This window comes from Balaenoptera ricei, chromosome 4 (assembly GCF_028023285.1).
Source record: "Balaenoptera ricei isolate mBalRic1 chromosome 4, mBalRic1.hap2, whole genome shotgun sequence".
Taxonomy (NCBI): Eukaryota; Metazoa; Chordata; class Mammalia; order Artiodactyla; family Balaenopteridae; genus Balaenoptera; species Balaenoptera ricei.
This window is the reverse complement of record NC_082642.1, coordinates 149122305-149146179: the sequence shown is the minus strand read 5'-3', so window position 1 is coordinate 149146179 and position 23875 is coordinate 149122305. Positions and strand designations below refer to the sequence as shown.

The 23875-nt window shown below is 45.1% G+C and overlaps 1 protein-coding gene and 1 pseudogene across 7 annotated transcripts in view; both read right to left on the bottom strand.

The window, feature by feature from the left end:
* EVA1C (eva-1 homolog C) overlaps positions 1 to 4157 on the bottom strand; it is an 83640-nt gene extending 79483 nt beyond the window's left edge. For 3 of the 7 annotated variants that reach the window (XM_059922266.1, XM_059922272.1, XM_059922268.1), the window contains exon 1: positions 3544 to 4157. In XM_059922266.1, the coding sequence (XP_059778249.1) occupies positions 3544 to 3754 (211 nt within the window). In that variant the 5' untranslated portion in view covers positions 3755 to 4157. The remainder of the gene's footprint in view (positions 1 to 3543) is intronic. The other 4 variants (XM_059922273.1, XM_059922270.1, XM_059922269.1 and 1 more) reach the window with 3 other exon arrangements.
* A 10667-nt stretch (positions 4158 to 14824) lies between these two features.
* Positions 14825 to 16257, bottom strand: LOC132364453 (elongation factor 1-alpha 1-like; annotated as a pseudogene).
* Positions 16258 to 23875: the final 7618 nt, after the last annotated feature.

The window sequence follows — 23875 nt, the reverse complement described above, 5'->3', positions numbered from 1 at the left end:
TCCTTTCTGCTTCCCACATTTACCACTACATGCTCTAGGGTAAAACCAAACGTGTGAACATGTGGTCGTGACGACTTTGTCAAAAGTCAAGAGTTTTCTAGGAATCCAAGTGGGAACTTGATGAATTTTCCATCCTTTCCTTCCCTCTCTGCCCATCAGCCCATCCATCACTTCGAACCTCTTTGAGAAGAAAAGAAAGAAAAAAAAGAGAAAACACAGAACAAAACAGAAGAGGGAGAAAGGGAAGAGCAGAAGACTGTGCCTGCTCTCGGCAAAGAGTAACACCGCCAAAAAAATGAACGAGACCTGAGGGACATGGCAAACTAAGTTCAGGGATGCACTGAAACATCACGCTTTAAAGCAGGACCAAATGTAGAGGATCCTTAGCGTGTTATGGCTGGAACCAAAATGGCACCCCTCCCGCCCCTCTGCCCTCATCCTGCCTTGTTCTTTGAACAAAGATGATGCTGACATTATATTTCTATTAAAAAAAAAAAAGCAGTGATCAGTTTGGACCTCTCAGGCTAAATCCTCAATTTGGGAATCCAGTCAAAAGAACAGAAGACCATCCCAGAGGAAAGTGGATGAAAGCCAAGCGCATTTGAGTTTGGGATTAAGGATCAGAGGCAGTAATTTTGCATGAACTGTTCTTGCCTTCCTGGGATGTGTTTTTAATGCAGTGATGATAGCCTTCCAGTGGCCGCTGGCAGCATCTCAATGTCTTCAGGGAGGAGAGGGAAGGGGGTGTTTAGGGAGCCTGTTTCCTAGCAGGCTTGGAGGTGATTAGCACAAGTCACGAGCATGGAGGGGGAGGAGGAGGCCCCGATGCAGCCTCTGGCTTATTAAGAGTGAGATCCGATGCTGGAATCCCTGGGGCAAAAAAAATCAATGACCCAGGAAAACTACACCAGCTGACAGCCTCAGGAAAAAGCTCAAGGAAGAGTTGCAAAGAAGAGAAAGGCTTAAGTAACTTTCCAAAACTCTGCACTGTTAATCTCCCGGGAGGCCCTATACTATACAGACAATAGCTGGGACCCCTTTCATTTTGGCACTTTCTTTCACCTGGATTCACCATCCTTCTTCCATCCCCTTCTTTTCCAAGGTTGAAGGGGTCCCAAGTTCCCTCCACCCTCCCTCGGTCTGGCTTTTTGATGTTTCCTTGTTTAGAAGAACAAGCAAGTAACTACATTGTCAAATGCTGCTCTCCAGCTCTCAGCTATTGCTGTCAGGCTCCGACAGGGAGGGTCCACTGTCCTTTTTCAGGCACTGGTTTGTACACACCCCTCCAAGTGCGGGAATAGGACCTCCTGTCCCCAGGAAAGCAGACATCAGGCTTTGAGGCCACAGTGGGGGGTGGCAGGGGCGGGGGTGTGTGTTGGAGTCACGTGATCAGGATCCACTGCTTGAACGAAAACATTCAACTGAAGCCTCAGACTGTCATCTTTGGAGCTTAGGAGTTTTCCTCGATGCCGTATGTCACATGGTTAGGAGGTCCCTAAAGGTTCATTAAGTTTCAAATCAAATGAATCAACTTTGAAGACTTCATCCTTCTCCCTGAGTCTTTTCTAATATTTCCCTGATGCCACATAAGATAGAATTTAGATCTAAACCTGAGTGTGTCTGTGGTTTCAGAGAAGCTTACTTTTCTTTTCTTCTTCCCAAAAGGCTCCCGGGCACTTTCTCCCTGGTCTTCACATCACTGAAGAGCAAGGCTGACCAGAGGAAACATGGGAACTCCTTGTGGATGCACCTGGAAATATCACCGCCGACCCAACGCTGGCTCAGGGAGTCTTAAACCCTGGAATTTAGGTTCCCATCAAAAGCAGGAGAAAATTCCTTTTATTGTTTAGTCATTTAGAAAAACATGTATGAAAACATCCATTTCCCAGGGCAGAGCATCCCTGCTTGATAGCTCAAGTTCACCCTCTGGAACAGTTGCTCCTTACAGACAATTCCAAACTTGGGTGGTAACCTACAGACTGCATCAAGGCTTGTAACTGCTTCACTAAAGAAACCAACTCTAAGTGTCTTTAATCTATGAAAACAATCTAATGGTTACACCGCCGATTTACCTAAAGCAATATTTGTTCAGTTACAATGATGTCACAAAAGAAGGGCTTGTTGGCTTTCAGTTCTTTCCTTAACAATATTCAGAGCTTGATGGTGGCTGAATTCAGAACTGCTTTCCATAGCTTAAACCAGCAAAGAGAGAACTTTTCTAGCAGCCAAGAAAGTTCTATTACCAAAAAAAAAAGTCAATAGCACTTGATATTCAGCATTTTCCCAGCACATTTACCATAGCGCTCTGACCCTGTGGTGCTGGATTTTAAGGACCACAGTTTCCTTGCCAAATAGACATATCTTGGCTTCCTTTGCTAGGTGGAAACACTGCCTTGATATTAAATATTCAAAGCAAAGAAACTCTGACCCAAGGGCTCTCAGCTAACAATGACATTCTCTGTAAGTAAACTAGAAACCCAACTCAGCTTCTGGTTTGCCAGTGTCCCCTGCCATGTACTAGTCTAGTGCACAAATAGGGTTGAGGAACGACTCCTGTTTACCATGATTATACCGCAAAAGACCCTCAGGCAGGGATGCGGGAAGCCTGGACTTGGCAGAAGATGTTGGAGAAGAGGAAGAGTAGGATTCAGAGCTGCTTCCTGGGCAGGGCAGGGGCGAGGAAAGGGTGAAAGGCCTCCAACCTCGCCAGACGGAGACCCAGGTCCGATACAATTGCAAGGACGTTGTTACTCTAAGCAAGCGTAACGTAAGAATGCAGCTCCTATAGCCCTCGTCAACCCAGAAACTTCTCTCACTTTGCTGCGCCACACCTACAGCGCCAGAACTATCTGAGATCAGCTGAGGAAGCCTTGGTCGCAATCCCCCCAAAGAAAAGCCTCATCCTTTACTGGGAGGGGGAAGTCGTTATTTTTTTGTTAAGGCAATGGGGGATGGGCAATGGGGGATGGAGATGGGAGACGCTGGTGGTCAAGACCACCTTTTGGTGGTCAAGTCCTACCCCTCAGTCTCCTCTCTGTTCTGTAAGCTTCTACTCATCTTCTTACTGCGTCTCCACCAGACCTCCCATCCCCTTGGGCTTCCCTCGTGCCTGTCGGCGCAGACTTCAGGTCAAGTGTCCTCTGGGCTGGATTCCTTACGTGGGCACCTGAGAGGCTGGCTGGGGCACACCCGGACTATGCGGAGAGCAAACCAAGTGCAAAGTGGACCACAACACGTGTTCCAACAGCGCTGAGCGCGGCACAGGGCTCAGTTTAAGGTATTTTAAGCCGGCCCGCATCCATCGGAGTCGGGTCCCTGACCCTGGGAAATTGACGAGGAAGTCAACTCACTGAGGGAAAAACTCCAAATACCCTACCCATCCTTCCTTCTCGGGGGGCTCCCCTGCCACCACCCCACATGCGCAGCTACTGAATATGCTAAGGGCTCCTATTATCAGGCAAGAAAACTGGCTCTGAGCGCGCTCCAACTTTAAACCAACCCGGCCTTGCCCCCTCGGGCGCCTGCCCCCAACCGAGGGCTCACCTGGGCGCCCCGCGGCGCCGGGGGCGCACAGCGAGGGAGGTCGCTTCTTACCGGAGAAGTCCGTGAGCGCTGCGATCTCTTTGGAGCAAACCAGGACGGTGCAGTAGAAGAGGCGCAGGAGCTGCCCAGGAGGCTCCGCCTGCCTGCGGAGGCCGGGATGCTGTGCTGGCTGGGGCGCTGGCGGTGGGCGCGCGTGTCCCGGCAGGAGCATGGTGCGCGGCGCCACAGAGCGCGGGCGCGGGCCCGGGGCGCGGGGGGTCGCTGGGCGGCGGGCGGCGTCACATGGCAGGGCGAGTTGGTAGCCAGCGGCTCCGCGGCCCCCTGCCACCTCCTGGCCCAGGCTGCCAGAGCCTCCTCCCCGCCGCGGGCTAGCACCGGCTCCCCAGCAAAGAGGAGGGGGCGGAGAACTGGGGCGGGGCGAGGAGCCCCGGGAAGAGTCCGCGTGGTTTCCCCGAGAGGAAATCTCCGCTGCGGCCGCGCGGGAGGAAGCGAGGGCGGGGGGCGAAGGGAAAGTGTAGCCTCTCGCGCCCCGAGCTGCGGAGGCCGGTCCCTGGCGCGCTGCCCGCCGCGGAGGGCGCCCCCAACAGCGCGCCGAGGGTCGCGCAACTTTAGCGCCTTCCACGCCCGGGTCCCCGCCCCGGAGACGGCTCAGCGCCCCTGGCCTGGCCCGCGCTGGCCCCGTGCCAGCCTCGCCCTGGCCGTCTGTGGAGTGCGGCCGGTGCCCGTGACGCACTTAGGAGCCAGAGCCGCGCTTGGAGCCTGGGAGCCGGGGTGGGGGCCGCGGGAAGGTGGGGTACTGGAGGTGTGGGACCGCAGCACTGACGTCTCTGCGACCCAGCGCGCTCCACGTGCAGAATCACCAAGCACGCACAGTTAGCCCCATTTCACAGAAGGGAAGACCGAGACCCGGAGCATTGCCCGACGCCAAAGCTTACACAGCCAGGAGGGGAACCATCGCGGGGCTGGGGGGAGTGGGGGAGGCGGGGAGGAGGGATGTGCATTGTGCTGAAAACGGATCAGATGGCTCCAGAGCCGGTTTCTTCTCGCTGCGACTACGTTTCCTTTGGGTACTGGTTGTCCGCCGGGCTCAGAGGATCTGACACTGGACCGGCACAAACAGCCGCCGAACGCAATAAATGGGCTTTGTTTTAAAATGGGCCACAGCATCTTTCTGAACCTCTCGATTACGCGCGGTGTAACCTACGTTTGGACGCCCAGCCCGTGGGCGAGGAGCGGGCTGCACGGCCCGGGCTCGGGGGAACCGAGGACAAGTACTTGGGGGCTCCGTGGCTGCGCGCCGGGTGGGGTACCTGGGGTCCAGGAACCCAAATCCCGCGGACTGCGCGGGGCGTCCGGGCCAGGCGGCGCCGGCGGGAAGGAGGAGGGCCGGGCGGGCGGGCTCTCGGCACAAAGTGTTCCCGAACACCGCGGGAGGGCATGCCAAGTTCGCGGCGGGCCTGACGCGGAAATGTAGATCATGAGGCCCAAGGGCGGGCCCGGGCGCCCTGCGCCGGCCGGCTCTGAACTGCACCGCGCACGCCGCAGAGTGCGGCGGGGAGGCCTGGACGGAGACAACCGAGCCTCGCTGGCCTACCTGGGGGAACCTCTTAGAGGTGGGCCGCAAGGATCCCGGAGAGCTGGATGTCACTGCGTCTCACACCGTGCTCCAGCAGGCGCAGGGGCAGGAGAACTGGGATTCCGGCCATTACCTCCCTGTCTTGGGCTAGGGGTGGGAGGGGCAAATGCAAACATCAATATTTGTTAGTGGGACCCAGTCTGCCAGACACAATGACTTTTAAAATTTACATTAAAATATTCAACCTTCTCAATAACCCTGGGACCTAAGTATTCTTGTGCACGGTCTAGGCTGGGGAAACTGAGGCAGGGAGGGTGGGTAAGGATGCCCTGCACTTCGCAGCCATTCAGTAAGTGACATTCGCTTAAAACTCGGTTCCCTGATGTTCTTTCCATTCCATTCATCCATCTACTTTAGATATGAATTAGGTACCTATGTATACCGGATCCTCTGCGAGGAGCTGGGGACCCTCCTAACACAGGAAGGGAACCATGCTCCCTCAGGGCTGGTGGCTGCCACCACTGTCCCGTAGGGATGCGCTGGTTTCCAGTTGCCAGTGTGGACACTGCTACTGGTGTGATGGCATCCCCAGGCCTCCTTACCCGTAAAGGCGTCAGGCTTATTGTGAGAATTGAATGAGTTGAAACAGGTGACATGGGTAGGACAAGGCCTGGAACGAGTAAGTACTCAGTCAGTATTAGTCATTGGTACAGTGAGGAAGACAGACATTGAACAGGTAATGCCAAGGGAATGCCAAGGAGCCATGGGAACGAGACCCAGGTAGGGAAGGAGGTGTTAGGGACCTTTTTAAGACAAGATGTGTGAGAAAGACGGGAAGAGTTGGCCAAGCAAAAGCTAGGTATCAATATCTGGGGAGGATGAACATCTTAGGAAAAGGGATCAGCATATGTGAAATCCCGAAGAAGCATGGCTCCAGAAATGCATGCAGGACATGGAGCAGAGAGAAAAGGGCAGGGCAGGGTGACATGGAGAGGTCAGCTGCCAGAGCTCAGGGACCCAGAGACCTTGGTGAATGCTTCCATCTTTTTTTTTTTTGGCCACACTGCACAGCTTGTGGGATTTTAGTTCCCCAACCAGGGATTGAACCCGGGCCCTTGGCAGTGAAAGCGAGGAGTCCTACCCACTGGACCGCCAGGGAAGTCCCAGAACACTTCCATCTTTATCCTAAGCCCTTGTGAGCACTTCCGTCTTAAGCCAGCAAAGGGTTGTAAGCAGATGAGTGATGCAATCAGGTGTGTGTTGGTAAAAGGTGACTCTGACTTCTGAATGCAGCTGTACTGAAGGGGTCAACAGTGGGTCCAGGGATTATACTCCTAAGAATTGGAAACAGGGACGCCAAGAGATATTTGTACACTCATGTTCATAGCAGCATTATTCATAATAGCCAAAAGGTGGAAGCAACCCGAGTGTCCATCAGTGGATGATTGGATAAACAAGATGTGGAATATTATCCAGTCATAGAAAGGAATGAACTTCTGATACATGCTACAGCATGGATGCACCTTAAAAACATTATGCTAGGTGAAGTAAGAAAATGATAAATATTGCATAGTTCCACTTACATGAAGTATCTAGAATACACAAACTTATAGAAACAGAAAATAGATTAGAGGTTTCCAAGAGCTGAGAAATAGATGGTGGCGATGGCTGTATAACACTGTGGATGTAATTAATGCCACTTAATTGTACACTTAAAATGGCAATTTTTATGTCATGTAGTTACCACAACTTCAAAAAAATTAATAATGTAATATGCCAAAACCCACTAAACTGTAAATGGGTGAGTTGTGTGGTATGTGGATTATATCTCCATAAAGCTGGGGTGTTTTTTTTGTGTTTGTTTGGCTGCACCGAGCGGCATGCAGGATCTTAGCTCCTTAACCAAGGACCGAACCTGTGCCCCCTGCAGTGGAAGCGCAGAATCTTAACCACTGGACCGCCAGGGAATTCCCCCATAAAACTGTTTTTTCGTTTAAATGTTTTTTTTTAAATTTTTTATTGAAGTATAGTCGATTTACAATGTTGTGTTAATTACTGCTGTACAGCAAAGTGACTCAGTTACATATATATGTATATATACTATATATATATATTCTTTTAAAAAAATTCTTTTCTTTTTCATATACTTTTCCATTATGATTTATTACAGGTTATTGAATATAGTTCCCTGTGCTATACAATAGAACCTTGTTGTTTATAAAGCCATTTTTTTAAAAGATCAAACAAAGACCACAAAGTGGGTCCAGGGAGATGGTCAGGAGGGGAGGGTAGCCTGAAGGGTGTGACTGAGCATTGGGCTGGCGCTTTGCAGACCCAGAGAGGAGGAAGGAGTGGCCAGATTGGAAGTGTTCGGGAAGGATGGAGAGCGCAGTGTGCCTGGGCGCTTGTGGGATGTGAGTGACGAGGCTGGAGGACCAGTCCCTGCCTGCCCTCTGCTGTGCCCCTCGGCTGCTCCCTGTTAAATCAACTTACTCCTAATCTGATGTCTTTAAGAATTTTGGAATCTTGCAAGAAAATTAAAGAATTCCATTTATTTTCCCCTCTGGTCCTCATACTTTGTGTGCCCCCGACAAAATGGAAGCCAGTTACTTCCCGCCCCCATTTCCCTCTCTGAAAATATTATACAATCAAATACCTAAACAATGGGGTACTAACCAGGACCAGCTACAGAATTCACTGGCCCAGTGCAAAATGAAAACGCATAGCTCCTTGTTGAAAAATTATCCCGAATTTCAAGATAGTGATAGCAGGGCATTAAACCCAGTGTGGGCTCTGAGCACAGGGTCCTGAGATACTACACAGGCCACATGCCCATGAAGCTGGCCCAGGCACTATCAGTATCTCCTGTCTCAGATATGGAAACCGACATCACGACCCTCACAGATCATCTGTGGCAGAATTTGAAGTCCTCTTAAACTGCAAAGGTACAGAAATTAGGGGATGGATGTCAACATGGAGTAAACTAAAAGTGTTCCTTTCTATGTGATGGCACCATTGGCCATCTTGCCGCTTCTCGCATGTGAGTTTGAGAAGTGCCTCTGTACCTGGAGCATTCATTCTGTGTGTAAGAGGTATCCTTGCAGGATACTGTAAATTACACACCTTGATTCCTGCCTTTTTTTCCCTTCCTTTTGAAGCAACTCTGTTCCTTCTTTCCAGCTCTAAGTTACATCCCTATTTTCCTCCTTCCTTGAGATCCTGGCTACTTCCCTCCCCACACAGCCAAACCTGCTTTGAAGGATGTTTGTGTGCTGTGCACTTGAACTCCAGCCTGAACCTGTGCTCTCACTGGGCTATCAAAGTAAGGCTTTGGGGCTTTCAACAAAGATGGGCTGCAGCCGTTCTGAGAAGACATAAGCCATCATTTGTCAGCTGCAAAGAAACCAACCTTTCAGCTCAGGATACTGAGGCCGAATGTTGTCCAGAGCTAAAAAGGCTTATTTTTAAAAAGCAACAAACGGTGGTTTGTTCATAGAGCTGGCACCAAAGAGCCACATCAATAGCAAAGAGCTGCTCACTGAAGATTGTGAAAGCTGGGGATGCACTTGAGAGGCCGTGAGGGGAATGTTTGGCCCAAAAGCCTATGGAAGGAAACCTTTAAGAATATGAGCTCAAAACTGGTGTCCGTCCAAGGTCAAAGGCATCAAGTGCAATAGCCTGTCCTCTGCCCCTGACAGACAGCCACTGACGGAGGCATTGGACCTCCCTGACTTTCATCTGCAAAATGAAAATGGTGGACTCAAAAAGTCCATTTTGGCTCTAAAAGCCCACAGCCTATTTAAATTAGATGTAGGATTTCAGGAAATTGGGCTAAATCTCTACTGGTTCCAAGACATTCCTTAATGTTTTCTTAAATACGTATTTTCATTTCTTTTTTGCTCTCAGTTTGTTTTTATGTTGTTCATATTTTTCTCTTTATAGAAGAAGAATGTAGCATGAGCAAACTTGGGGGGGGGGATTCCTGGAGCATTGTGAATGATTGAATTCTGATTCTTGGGCGTTTTCAGCGTAAGCATTCCCAAGTATTCAAGGTGGTAAACTCAGTTTCTGGAGGAGAGCATGACTGCATCCTGGAAGGAACAGACACCGTTTTCCCCTCTGAGGCTGGAAAGTGCTGTTCCCACAGAAGCCCTGAGGCTGCTCCCTGCTGCCAGTGACACAGCAAATGCCGCAGGGAATCCAGCCTGCCTGGACCGCACCTGAGAGCAGGGACGTTTTCTCCGGAGATCACAACCCCCTACTCTTCCTACCTCGTTCTGTGCCATCAGAAGGGAAAGTGTGCTGATGGAAGGATGTTCCCTAGTGGGTTGGAAAGAAACACATCTAGCTCTGAACTACCAAGATTGCCCTGCCAGATGACATAGCGTATGGCAGTGGGTAATTGTATGGCCTCCATGGTCAGAGCTCAAAGGTTCGAATCCCAGCTCTGCCACTGTCGGTACTTGAGTTGTGGATGGTGGTACAGTTTAGAGTGGACATAGCTGAGAGGCAAGTCAGAGCAGAAGCCCCATACACGGTAATAAACATAACCATCTCATGGCCTTAGTGTATTATTATTGCTCGAGCATAAGACAGTGTTTGGTTTCCATTCAAACTCCTAGGGATGTCTTTGTGATCAAATGCCCTTTGCCTTGTTAGGTAATGATGGAAATGTAATAGTTTCCGACTTGTTCCTCTGGACGACAGTGGCCCTGGTCCCCTGTCAGGAAACCGGGCTGGGTTTTTACACCAGAATTTTGTTTTTTTCTTTTTGTGAACTCTCCCTGACCCTGGTTTCTGAATACCCCGTTTTCTCCCCACCTCTGGCCCACTCTGTCAGCCTCCTCACCCTCTTCCTCTGCCCGGAAGCATTCCTGTCCCCCAGCCCTCTGTGACATACCTGAGTTCTTGGGATCTCGTTTCCCTACAAAATGTTGGTTGAATCTGGCATCAGCTCTTCCAGTCCTCAAAGGCCTGACACTATATAACCTTTCTTTTCTTTTAAAATTAGTTTTTACTGTGGTAAAATATACATAACATACAATGTAGCAGCTTCACCATTTTTTTTTTAACATATTGGAGTATAATTGCTTTGCAATGGTGTGTTAGTTTCGGCTTTATAACAAAGTGAATCAGTTACACATATACATATGTCCCCATATCTCTTCCCTCTTGCATCTCCCTCCCTCCCACCCTCCCCATCCCAACCCTCTAGGTGGACACAAAGCACCAAGCTGATCCCCCTGTGCTATGCATCTGCTTCCCACTAGCCATCTATTTTACGTTTGGTAGTGTATATATGTCCATGCCACTCTCTCACTTTGTCCCAGCTTACCCTTCCCCCTCCCTGTATCCTCAAGTCCATTCTCTAGTAGGTCTGTGTCTTTATTCCTGTCTTGCCCCTAGGTTCTTCATGACCATTTTTTTTTTTTTTAGATTCCATATATATGTGTTAGCATACGGTATTTGTTTTTCTCTTTCTGACTTGCTTCACTCTGTATGACAGACTCTAGGTCCATCCACCTCACTACAAATAACTCAGTTTCGTTCCTTTTTATGGCTGAGTAATATTCCATTGTATATATGTGCCACATCTTCTTTATCCATTCATCTGTTGATGGACACTTAGGTTGCTTCCATGTCCTGGCTATTGTAAATAGAGCTGCAATGAACACTGTGGTACATGACTCTTTTTGAATTATGATTTTCTCAGGGTATATGCCCAGTCGTGGGATTGCTGGGTCGTATGGTAGTTCTATTTTTAGTTTTTTAAGGAACCTCCATACTGTTCTTCATAGTGGCTGTATCAATTTACATTCCCACCAACAGTGCAAGAGGGTTCCCTTTTCTCCACACCCTCTCTAGCATTTATTGTTTGTAGACTTTTTGATGATGGCCATTCTGACCGGTGCATCTTCACCATTTTTAAGTGGTGAATATATAGACCATATTGGCGCCTCTCATAACTGTGTCTCTCCGAGAAGGAAGAAAAGAGAAGGGTGGTCATGTATAAGCCAAGTCTGTTTCCCTTTGGTCAACAGCAGTAAAAATCCTTTAGCAAAAGCCTCAGAAGGGTGAGGGAGAGGCTGGGAGGGGGAGGACTGCTGCACAGGTGCTGGGAGAGGAGAAACCTGCAGCTTCAGACAGTACAGTTTCTGCAACCCACCAAGGAAAGGTACTAGGAACTGACAAGGGCGCCCTCTGTAGGTGAGAATCTTAATTTGTCTTAGGACTAATAACTGCGGTCCATGAATTTCATAAATCATTTTTTTTTTTATTGTGGTGAAACACACATAACCTAAAATTTACCGTTTCAACCATTTTTAAGTGTGCAGTTTAATGGTATTCAGTACATTCACATTGTTGTACAACAATTACTTCCGTCCATCTCCAGAACATTCTTCATCTTCAAAAACTGAAACTCTGTCCCCATTAAACAAGAACACTCCATTCTCCTCTTTCTCTCGGCCCTGGCAACCAACATTCTACCTTCTGTCTCTATGAATCTAAGTACTCTAGGTCCCTCATCTAAGTGTAATCGTACAGCATTTGTCCTTTTGTGTCTGGCTTCTTTCACGGAGCCTGATGTCTTCAAGTTTCATCCATGTTGTAGCATGTCACAGAATTTCCTTCCTTTTTAAGGCTGGATAATATTCCATTGCATGTATACACCACATTTTGTTTATCCATTTATCTTTGGATGGACACTTGGGTTGCGTCCACGCCTTGGCTATTGTGAATGATACAGCTATAAACATGGGTAAACAAAAAAAAGAAAATTTTAATTTAAATGATCATTCCCAAGGGGAAGCTTAACGCTACCAAAAACAAAAAACAAACAAAAAAAAAACAAATTAAAGTCCATTAACAGGAATTCAGAACCAATGAAAGTGAATTCCATTTAAGGGTATAGAGCAGAGGTTCCCAGACTTTCTCAGTTCATGGTGCCCTTATTGTCCCAGTGATTTTGTGCAGGGCCCCTAGGCCAAAAAAAATTATTGAACTGTTAAAAATTTATTAAATAGCTAGATCCAAACAACTTAGCAAGTATTTATGTTCTAACAATTAATTAAGTAGCTATTTGGGGGAAATGTATATTATGTAAAAGAAAAAATATTTTTTATTTTATTCTTAAATAACCGCAATTCTTTACTAAGGGGGTATGCACTCCCATTAGGCACATCGCTATGTCTCCAACCTTGAAATCAGATTGGACACTGCCACCCTTATTTTCTGTTTCATGTAGATTTTTCTTGGTACTTACTTTTTATTACAGTAACCACTGAAATCCCAGCTTTGTGAAGCTCTGACATCTTTGATAGAAAAATAGCACAAAAAAAAAAAGAAGAAGAAGAAGAAAAGAAAAAGAAAGAAAGAAAAGTAGCACAGGGACTTCCCTGGTGGCACAGTGGTTAAGAATCCGCCTGCCAATGCAGGGGGACATGGGTTTGATCCCTGGTCCGGGAAGATGCCACATGCCGCGGAGCAGCTAAGCCCGTGTGCCACAACTACTGAGAACGCGCTGTAGAGCCCGCGAGCCACAAATACGGAGTCCATGTGCCACAGCTACTGAAGCCCTTGCACCTAGAGACCGTGCTCCGCAACAAGAGAAGCCACCGCAATGAGAAGCCCGCACACTGCAGCAAAGAGTAGCCCCCACTCGCCGCAACTAGAGAAAGCCCGCATGCAGCATCGAAGACCCAACGCAGCCAAAAATAAGTAAATAAATAAATAAAAATTAAAAAAGGGGCTTCCCTGGTGGTGCAGTAGTTGAGAATCTGCCTGCCAATGCAGGGCACACGGGTTCGAGCCCTGGTCTGGGAAGATCCCACATGCCGCAGAGCAACTGGGCCCGTGAGCCACAATTACTGAGCCTGTGCGTCTGGAGCCTGTGCTCCGCAACAAGAGAGGCCGCGATAGTGAGAGGCCCGCGCACCGTGATGAAGAGTGGCCCACACTTGCCGCAACTAGAGAAAGCCCTGGCACAGAAACGAAGACCCAACACAGCCATAAATTTAAAAAAAAAAAAAAAAAAAGATCTTCTTTAAAAAAAAAAAAAAATTAAAAAAGAGAACACAATGTGACTGCAGAGGCAGAAAAAAAAAAAAAGAAAAGTAGCACAATCTAATGCTGAAATTATGAACTACCTCGACTTCATGGTTTGCAATAGATGTCAGGAATTGCTGTATTTCCCTCAACTTATAAAAATCTTCCAGTATGTGAGTTTCTTGCGGTACTCTGGGCAGTTTGGTGCCCAGTTTGGGAACTGCAAATCTAGACAATCCAAATATTATGAAGACCTTACTTTGTCAACAAGAACTGCATAAACTGTGTCTGGCTGACTCTCCAACTGACCTCATTTTTACCACTCTGGCCCTCCCTCCCTTGCAGACAAAATGGCCCTTTTGCTGTTTCCTGACCTCTCTGATTACCTTGCTACCTCAGTGCCTTTGCATTAAATATATATATATATATATATATATATATATATATATATATATATATATATATATATATATATATACATATATATATATTTATTTATTTGGTTGCGTTAGGTCTTAGCTGTAGCCATGCGGATCTTTTCGTTGCAGCATGTGGGCGTCTCTCTAGTTGTGGTGCACAGGCTCCAGAGAGCCGGGGCTCAGTAGTTGCGGCTCGGGTTTAGTTGCCCTGTGGCGTGTGGGATCTTTGGGATCTTGGGATCTTTGGGATCTTAGTTACCCGACCAGGGATCGAACCCTTGTCCTCTGCATTGGAAGGGGCATTCTTAACCACTGGACCACCAGGGAAGTCCCCTCAGTGCCTTTGCATTTGCTGTAGCTCCTACTTGGAATGCTCTTCCCCCATGGGTTGCTGCCCTAACTCACTCAGGGCTGTCCGCTGGTCCCTGTGTACACCAGTCACAACCCGCCCCCCCCCACCACCGCCCCAAGCCTTTACTCATCTCCAGAGCGCTCAAGTTGACCTGCCTACCATTCTGCACTTTCAGGGGTGATTTGCCCCACACAAAACCTCTTTGAAAATATAATTACATTTGGAATTAGTGGTCCAGGATTACTTCAATAGCAGCAAAGTAAAATTGCAGTGTTGATGTAGTTAAAATGTTAACAAACACCAAAAAAAGTAAACTGAATAATAAAGACCAAAGAAAGTAAAGGAAATAATGAAAATGCACAGAACTGTCATAATTTGAACTAGCAAGCCAGGAATACTCTGTGGTGGCAGTGGTACTTGGCTGCTGAGACCTCTAAATCCAAACTGTTCCTGGATGGGTGAAGAAACATCTCCCCCTCCGGAGGAAGGAACTGCAAAGTCTCATTGCCAAGAGGCTTGCGTTCTAGGCTGGGAGGGATTTGTGGATGAGCTTTGCAATGCACCACACCATCTTTTTCCCATTGATCTTTGGTGCCATTGTTGGGTTTTTTTTTTCTTTTTTCTCATTAAACTTTGTTTTAAGGGGTCTCAAAATTCTGTGCCAGATGTTTGGTCAAGTTGTTTCCATTAAAAAGTGCTGATTTTAAAAACTAATAACTTAAAACTGACACACACACACACATGCACACAAGCCAAACATTCTCTTTCCTTCTGAAGGCTTTTATGATACACTGATATTATTAACCAGTTTAAATGGCCAATTGAGACAAACAGTGCTGAGATCATTCTTTCACCACTGGTTAAGATGGGGGTGGCAGGTATTGGGGATCATATTAATTTAGCCTTCTGAGCTTTCTGGGCAGACTTGGTGACCTTGCTAGCTCTAGCAGCCTTCTTGGCCACTGTTTTGATGACATCCATAGCAACTGTGTGTCTCATGTCAAGAACAGTAAACGACCCAAAGAGGGATCAGAGAAGCTCTCAACACACATGGGCTTATAGGAACCATATCAACCATGGCAGCCTCACAAGATTTCAAGGATCTGGGGCCATCTTCTGGCTTCTTCTCAGAACGGCAATCAACCTCCTTCAGCTCAGCAAATTTGCAAGCAATGTGAGCTGGGTGACAATCCCACACAGGTGCATAGCCAGCACTGATTTGGCCTGGATGGTTTGGGATAGTCCGGAAGTCAGCTGCTTCCATTGGTGGGTCATTTTTGCTGACACCACCCACATTGCCATGGTGAATATCTTTGACAGACACCTTTTCGATGTTGAAGCCCACATAATCCCCCGGAAGAGCTTCACTCAGAGCTTCATGGTGCATTTCATCAGACTTGGCTTCAATTATAACGTTGACTGCAGCCAAGGTGACCACCATGCTGGGTTTGAGAACACCCGGCTCCACAGGGACAGTATCAATTCCGTCAATTTTGTAGATGTCCTGGAGGGGCAGACAAATGAGTTTGTCAGTTGGATGAGTTGGTGGCAGAATGCAATCCAGAGCTTCAAGCGGTGTGGTTCCACTGGCATTGCCATCTTTATGGATGACTTTCCATGGCTCCAGCATGTTGTCACCATTCCAACCAGAATTGGCACAGATGCTACTGTGTCAGGGTTATAGCCGATTTTCTTAATGTAGGTGCTGACTTCCTTAATGATTTCCTTGTATCTCTTTCTGGCTGTAGGAATCCCTTTTGTTAACACCAACAATGAATTGCTTCACACCCAGTGTGTAAGCCAGAAGGGCACACTCATGGGTCTGCTTGTTCTTGGAACACTTGCTGCAAATTCACCAACACCATCAGCAACAATGAAGACAGCACAGTCTGGCTGAGAAGTGCCTGTGATCATGTTTTTGATAAAGTCTCTGTGTCCTGTGGCATCAATGATGGTCACATAATACTTGGTGGTCTTGAATTTCCACAGGGAGATATTGACGGTGATACAACATATCAATGGTGATGCCACACTTACATTCATCTTTCACTTTGTCCAAGACCCAGGTATCCTTGAATGAGCTCTTTCCCATCTCAGCAGCCTCCTTCTCAAATTTTTCGGTGGTTTTTTGGTCAGTCCCACCATATTTGTAGATCAGATGGCCATTAATGGTAGACTTGCCTGAATCTAAGTGTCCAGTGATGACAATGTTGATATGAGTCTTTTCCTTCCCATTTTGGCTTAGATTCAGCCGTGGGTTTCATGACAGCTGTGTTCTGGTGGAAAACCCGTTGTGAAAAAAGTAGTGCTACCTTTACCATATGTCAAGTTCCTGTATATGCAAAGGTCTTTGTTTTCTTTTGAATCAAGTTTTAATTTTGGAATAATTCTAGATTTGCAGAAAAGTTGAAAAGAGGAATTCCATACACCCTCATCCAGTTTCATCTAATATCCATATTTTTCATGCTTATTTGGGACTTTTGTTAAAACTAAGAAACCAACTTTGGTACATTGCTATTAACTAAACTCCAGACTTTATTCGTATTTTACCAACTTTTCCCCTAGTGTCCTTCTCCTGTCCCAGGATCGAGTCCAGGGCATCACAGAGCATTTAGTTGTTATGTCTCCCCACTCTCATCTGCTCTTTGACAGTTTCCCAGTTTTTCCTTGTTTTTCATGATCTTGACAGTTTTAAAGAGTACAGGTGATGTATTTCTTAGACTCCCTCAATTTAGATTTGTCTGACGTCTTTCACATGATTGGGCTGGGGTTATGGGTTTGGGGAAGGATGCTATAGACGTGAAATGCCCTTCTCATCACATCACGTCAAGGGTAACTGATAGCAACAGCACTTATCACTGGTGATGTTAACCTTGATCACTTGGTTAAGGTAGTGTTTGTCATGTTTCTCCACTCTGAAGTTATAATTTTCCTTTTCCATACTCTAATCTTTGGAAGTTGGTCACTAAGCCTACACTGGAGGAGGTGGGGAGGGAGTGTTTGATCTAAGCTCCACCTCTTGGAGCAGGAAGTAACTACATATATTACTTGGATTACTTTTGTAAGAAGATTTGTAAGGAATCTTACCTTGTAAGGAAGATCTTCTCCCCATTTATTTATTTATACAATCATTTAATATCTGTATAGACATGTACATTTATTTTATACCTGGGATTATAATCCAATACTATGTTAATTATTTTGTCACTCAAATTGTTCCATTGGGAATTATTTCAAGTTGGTTCCTGTGTCCCTTTGACATATCCTCCATTTTTCGGGAAACATTTCTTACTTTCTGGTACTACAAGATGCTCAGGGCTTGTTTAATATGTGCTCTGTCCCAGCCTTAGAATTTGCCATTTCTCCAAAGAGTCCTGGCTCCTTTTATTTGGTAATGGTATTAGAAATCAAGATGTGGGCACTGGGTGTGCTCATTGCCACTGGGGTGTCACTGCTTCTAGGTTCTGTCAGTGAAAAGAGCTAGGAAATATATACACGTGTACAAACCCAGGTATAATACATATCTATACTTATTTCTGTATCAATCTATCTCTGTTTATATTAAGTTAAATATGCGATCACAGTGATATCTCCAACTCTTATCAGCCTCACAGGGTTCATTCTAGCCTTACCTTCTTGTTTATAAGTAACTGCCCTCTTCAACAGTGAGAAACCTGACCCCCACCATTTTCCATCCATTTGCTTGTTTGTTTAATTCCAGGATGCATAAAAGCAGTTTCAGAGTTGTTAACCTATACCTCCACGACACAGGTCTGTTTTTGAGTCTATATTCTGTTACACCGCTCTATTTGTCTTTTTTTTTTTTTACCACTACCATTCTAATTTGACTATTATAATTTTAAGATATGTCTTCATGCATGATAAGGAAGTATTTTTGACTCAGCTACTCATAGACCTTTATTTTTCCACACAAATTTATCATGATTTTTTTTTGAGTTTCTTAATTTTGACTGGAATGGCAATAATTTGTTTTATAGCTTAATTTAGGAAGAATTAACTAACAAATATACACTGTGAAGACATTCTTCCTTGAAACATTTTATTGTCTATTTAGTCAGATCTTCTTTTACAATTTTCTCCTTAAAGATGTTGTGCAGTCATTTTAGTTTAATTCTGAAATAATTTACAGGTTTTTTTTCCTTTGTGATGGTGTCTTGTTTTCTGCTACATTTTTAAATTAGTTATTGCTAGTGCAGAGGTAATGATACCAATTTTGGTGACGTGATCCTATATCTGACAACCTGGCTAAACTTTTATTTAGTTTGTATTTCTGTTGAATTTTATAAGTAGATGACAGTTTTGTCTCTTCTAATTCTTCCATATCTTGTTTCTTTGTCTTACCTTATCTCATTAACCAGGACCTCTATTAATAGACAGCAGCATAGTGTGAATTCATCTGTGTCTTTCCTATTGTTCCCAGGCATAATTCAAATGCATCTACAATCTTTCCATTATGTAAAATGGTTACTGTAGGTTTTAGGTACATATAATCTTTATTAAGTTAAAGAAGCTCCTTCTATTCCTAGTTTTATGAGAATTTAAAAAATCATGACTAGGTATTTTTTCAAATGCATTTTTCCATCTATTGAGATAATTTATTTTTCTCCTTTAATCTATTAATGTGGTGAATTACATAGACATGACATCAAACCATCCTTGTATTTCATGTCTTTTTTTCAAGTGCAGTGTTGGATTAGGTTAGTTAATATTTTATTTACACACATCTATGTCCATAAGTGAAATAAGCCCATCATTTTCTTACTTTGTATTATCTATAGTTAGTTTTGTATTTAAGGTTATATTAACCTCATAAAAGATGTTGGGAATCTTTCCTTCTTTTTTGTTTTATGAAGCAAACTGAATAAGGTAGGGATTATCTGTTTCTTAAAAGATTTCAAGAACTTACCTGAAAATCACCTGTACCTTGGGAAAGGTTTGGTTATCATATCATTTTATTTAACAATTATTGGTCTATCCAAATTTTCTAGTGTTTTTTGTGTCAATTTTGGGATTTTCACCCTTTTCCAGAAGGGTAATTTGTTAACTTATTTTTGTTTTGAAAGTTTTTGTGAATAGTTGTTTCTAAATACATTTATAAATATATTTAAATATTTACTATTTAAAATCTATGTTTGTATACTGTTTTCCCCCTTTACTCCTGTGTCTTGTTGTTTTGCAGTTTTTCTTTTTCCTTCCTCATTTATCTTGCCACAGGTTTGTTTACTTAATCTAAAAAACAAAAACAATCAGCTTTTGGTTTGTGAATATTCTTTATTGTTTTTCTCATTTTCTTTATAACTGGGTTCTCTCCTTATCTTTGCTACTTTTTTCTTCTTACTTCTTTGGGTTGATTCTATTGTACTTTTTCCAATTTCTTGATTTGAATATGTATTATCAGTTCATTTGTTTTCAACCTTTCTTGCTTTCTGATAAATGTACTTAAAGCTACAAATTTTCCTCTAAGACCTGTGTCCCACAGACTAAGCAATGTAAAGTGTTTGTTTTATTACATTCCAAGTCTTTCATAATTTCCCTAATGCTTCCCAAGGATTATTTAGAAGTTTTGTTTTTGTTTTTGTTTTCCCTCTCCCAGGCTTTTTTATTACATTACTTTTTTTGACTGTGTTGGGTCTTCGCTGCTGCACACGGGCTTTCTCTAGTTGTGGCGAGTCCGGGGGCTACTCTTCGTTGCGGTGCGCGAGCGTCTCATTGCGGTGGCTTCTCTTGATGTGGAGCACGGGCTCTAGGTGCAAGGGCTTCAGTAGTTATGGCACGTGGGTTCAGTAGTTGTGGCTCTCGGGCTCTAGAGCGCAGGCTCAGTAGTTGTGGCTCACGGGCCTAGTCGCTCCGCGGCATGTGGGATCTTCTCAGACCAGGGCTTGAACCTGTGTCCCCTGCGTTGGCAGGCGGATTCTTAACCACTGCGCCACCAGGGAAGCCCTTTAAGGGATTTTTAAAAACCTATCCTCTTATTATCAAGGTCAAATTTTATTGCCTGATGGTCAGAGAACATGGTCTGTATGATGTTGATTTTTTTTTTTTTGGAATTTATTAGGGCCTCCTTTGTGGCCTAGGAGGTAGTCAATCTTTATGACTGTTCCCTGTTATTTAAGAACATGTATTCTGTTTGTGTGCATAAAGTTCTCATACCAGCTATTAATTTGAATACATTGTTATTCAAATTTTCTATATTTTCTCATATTTCTGTCCAATGACTAAGATGTTAGACTAGTTTTCACAATAGCTTTGAAATTTATCATTGATATTTTAATCTCTTAATTGGGTATGGATTTTGCTACATTTCACTGTTCAAAGATTAGGGCCATCAACTCAATAACCTAGTATTTTTGAGCAGTCTGATCTGAGACCCTGGTCTTCAACACAATACATATTTTTTGTGGATATGACTCTTATGGGAATTGTCCTAGTAGGATGAGTGCATACTTCCCGAATGGATTTGAAAGTATATTTTTAAACACAGGGGCATACCCCCCCCCAACTATAAAATATGGGATAATGTCTGGAATTCACAGGCAGATTCACGCAGAATGTTCAGAAGCTCTTTGCCTCCTGGCCCGTGACCTGCCTGTTCGTACCCCCACTCCAGTTCCCATTCAATGTCACAGTGACTAAAATGCAACTACTAGAAATTCATTGGGGGAGCTGTGATCTCCAAATGCCCTCTTTTAAAGTGTAAAAATATTCATGGGTTGGCTGCAAGTTGATATTATTCTCCAACACCTTATGGTAAATTCACCAAATTTCTCTATTTTCTGATAGCTAGCTTAAAACAGCTTTCGTAAGGAAACAGGTTAAGGAGAAAGTGTGGGGAAGAAGGGGGACTTAGCATAGGGAGGGAGGCAGAAAAATGAATAATTCTGGAGGAAGCATTGTCCCGGGATATAAGTTCTGGGAAAGCTGCAACAACTGGGGCTTTGGGAAGATGGGGGCAGCGAGAAGGTGCTGTGTGTGGATGTGTGGGGAGGTGAGCAGAGAGTGGACTTGGGGAAATTTAAGAAGACAAGCATCATCTATGTTATGATTTTTATCGACTGGCCTCACACTTTGGCTAGTTCCATATTGGACAAGAGGGGAACATTTTCTGCTCTTCTTCAATTTTGTCTCAGAGGAGAAAAAAAAGACAAATATGATGCTTCCGTTTTCTTTGATTTACTATCATTTCGGTAAGAAACTCACAACAACCTAGCCTGGATCATACTAATGTGATGTATTTATTGCTCAAATAATTCATTTGATAATTATTACATGGCCTTGTAGCATCTCATATCATCTTGGGTTCTTGGTTAAATTCTTTATTGTGATTGAACTTATCAGGTTATCACAATGATACTTATCATCCCAGTGATACTGTAAATCTCTTGAGGGTAAGTCTACCATGTAATACTTTTTGGAATCTATTATGGCTGGTTGTATAATGCAATGCACACAGTAAATATTGCTGTAGGTTTACTTATCTCTTCTAGCCTATGGACACTGTCTTTCACTGGAGTTCACAGTGACTGTTTTTGAGAGAATGTTTCATTCTTCCCACTGCTAAATAAGCAGATAATGGAACAGTTTTGAACTCGGGTAAGTGTCATACTAAAACATTCATCACTAAAGAGACTAAAACTTGTATCAGAATAGAGAAAGGAATTCCATACCTCTCCTCTCTATAATGTGATTGCATTAACAAGCATTTAACCAGATGAAATAATGCAGTGTAAACTGTCAGCTTGTGTACAGCAATATATCATTCTCACATCCTGAGAGTCCATGATAAACATGCTTTAATATGAACTTGGTATGGTCTTTGATTGAGCTTCTCCTTTTACCCATTTCCAGAACTTGAACTTAACCTTGTAAGATTGAAATGGGAATAAATAAACACACTCACTTAACATGTGCCAGATGTGAATGAGAAATATGGCCAGTGGAGATGAACTGGTTGGCTATTAGAGGCTGGACTCTTCCCTTGGCTAATTCACCACAGTCCAGGGGCCAGTTCATAAGCTTGTAGATTTGAAAACCTGCATCCTGAGGCTTTTTGACAGCATACTTAGTCAACTTGCCTTTTAGGATAGATTGACATTAACCAAGCTCAAGACCCAGGTCTCTGTATTCATTTATATAGACACTTATTTTATTTTTTTGACTGCGTTGGGTCTTCGTTGCTGCACGTGGGCTTTCTCTAGTTGCAGCGAGCAGGGGCTACTCTTCATTGTGGTGCACAGGCTTCTCATCGTGGTGGCTTCTCTTGTTGCAGAGCACGGGCTCTAGGTGCATGCGTTCAGTAGTTGCGGTGCACAGGCTTAGTTGCTCCACGGCATGTGGGATCTTCCCGGGCTCAAACCCGTGTACCCTGCATTGGCAGGCGGATTCTTAACCACTTCGCCACCGTGGAAGTCCCGTTTCTTTGTTTTTAAATTGGGGTTAGGACACACGGGGTGAGTGGTCCACCACTTATCAGCTGGGTAGTACTGCCAAGTTCTCCCACTCTGTCTTTGTTTGCCCAAGGCCACACAGGCAGAAACTGAATAGTTTTTGACTGTTTCCTACCTCTCCCTGCTGTCTCTTTGGTCAGGTCCACCCTGGTTGAAAACAAACCTGGTGGTTGGCAATTAACCACAGAAGAGAACCCGTGTGGACAATTAGTCAGAATTAAGTCTGTCTTTGCTAACAAGAGTATTGCCCTTTACAGCCATTTTGGGCATATCCCTTTCTCTTAGTACCGCTCCAAGAGCTCAGATCTTTTCAGGCCACTCCCTCTGACCTGCCTACAAGGTAGACATTTCCACAGGCACAACAGTCCTGTCAGGTGAGGGACTCAGGGTCAACCCCATAGACTTTTTCTATAAGAGACTCTGAAACTCCAACAGGCCACAAAAAATCCATGGTCTCAGATGCTCACTACAGATCTGCTTACAGAACACAGGAGGGTACTTCCTGAAACTAAAGGACAAGCTGACAGACAATTCCTGCAATCACCAAATTACTCATCTAATGGTTCATGATTTATTTGAACACATAACCAAGTATTGATGAAGTTGTATTAAAAAATGCACTAGCCTGTTTTTACTTATTTATTTATGCCTCCATTTTATTTCAGAACATTTAATGTGACTCTCAAGTCAATTAATAACATCTTACAAAAACACACAGTACTTTTTTCCCGTCAGAGCAGTTTTTCTTGCATTGCATCATTTTCTCCGCTCAGGACAGCTGGCTTTGCTGTCTCCATTTTAATGACGGTGGCTTAGATGTGGAGGCCGATGTGCTGTCCATGAAGGATTTTCACAGACGTTACTTCATTTGATCCTTTCCTCCCACCCTGCACGGCCGGAAGGTTGCCCCTCCTCCCATTAGTTTGGGGGAAGTGGAGGTCAGTCTGGGGCGACATCCCACCAAACAAGCTGGTCTTGGTCCGAGATGTGAGATACGCTAGGGGTCAGGGTTAGGGGAATCCACACGACTTCGGACCGGGTGTCTGACCAAGGACCTCCCCGCAGAAGCCCGCCTGGCATTTAGCCAGGGGCATCCACCCTCCCGGCCAACCCGCAGGGCCTCGAATAGGCAAAGCATCGAATCCCGCTGCATGTCAATCAAGTTCAAGAGGCTTCATCAGAGCGCCCTCAGGTCAAGAACTGATCTGACTGTGCTGCTACCACGCGTCTAGGCTCGGGCCCTCCGGGAGCGAAGGACCTGGGGGTTCTTCCTTCCAAGAACGCTCGAGAAGGCCGCCGATGGGCCTCTCCCCGCCGCGGCCGAGCGGGGCTGTCGTGGAGTGTCGGCTTGCCCCGGGCCGCCAGCAAGCCAGCTGGACCATTAGCACCAAAAGGGAACCCAGGACGCCGGGTTCCCGCACCTTCACTACCTGCTTCCCGTCGGACCGCCCTTCTCACAGGTCCCGCCCCTTCC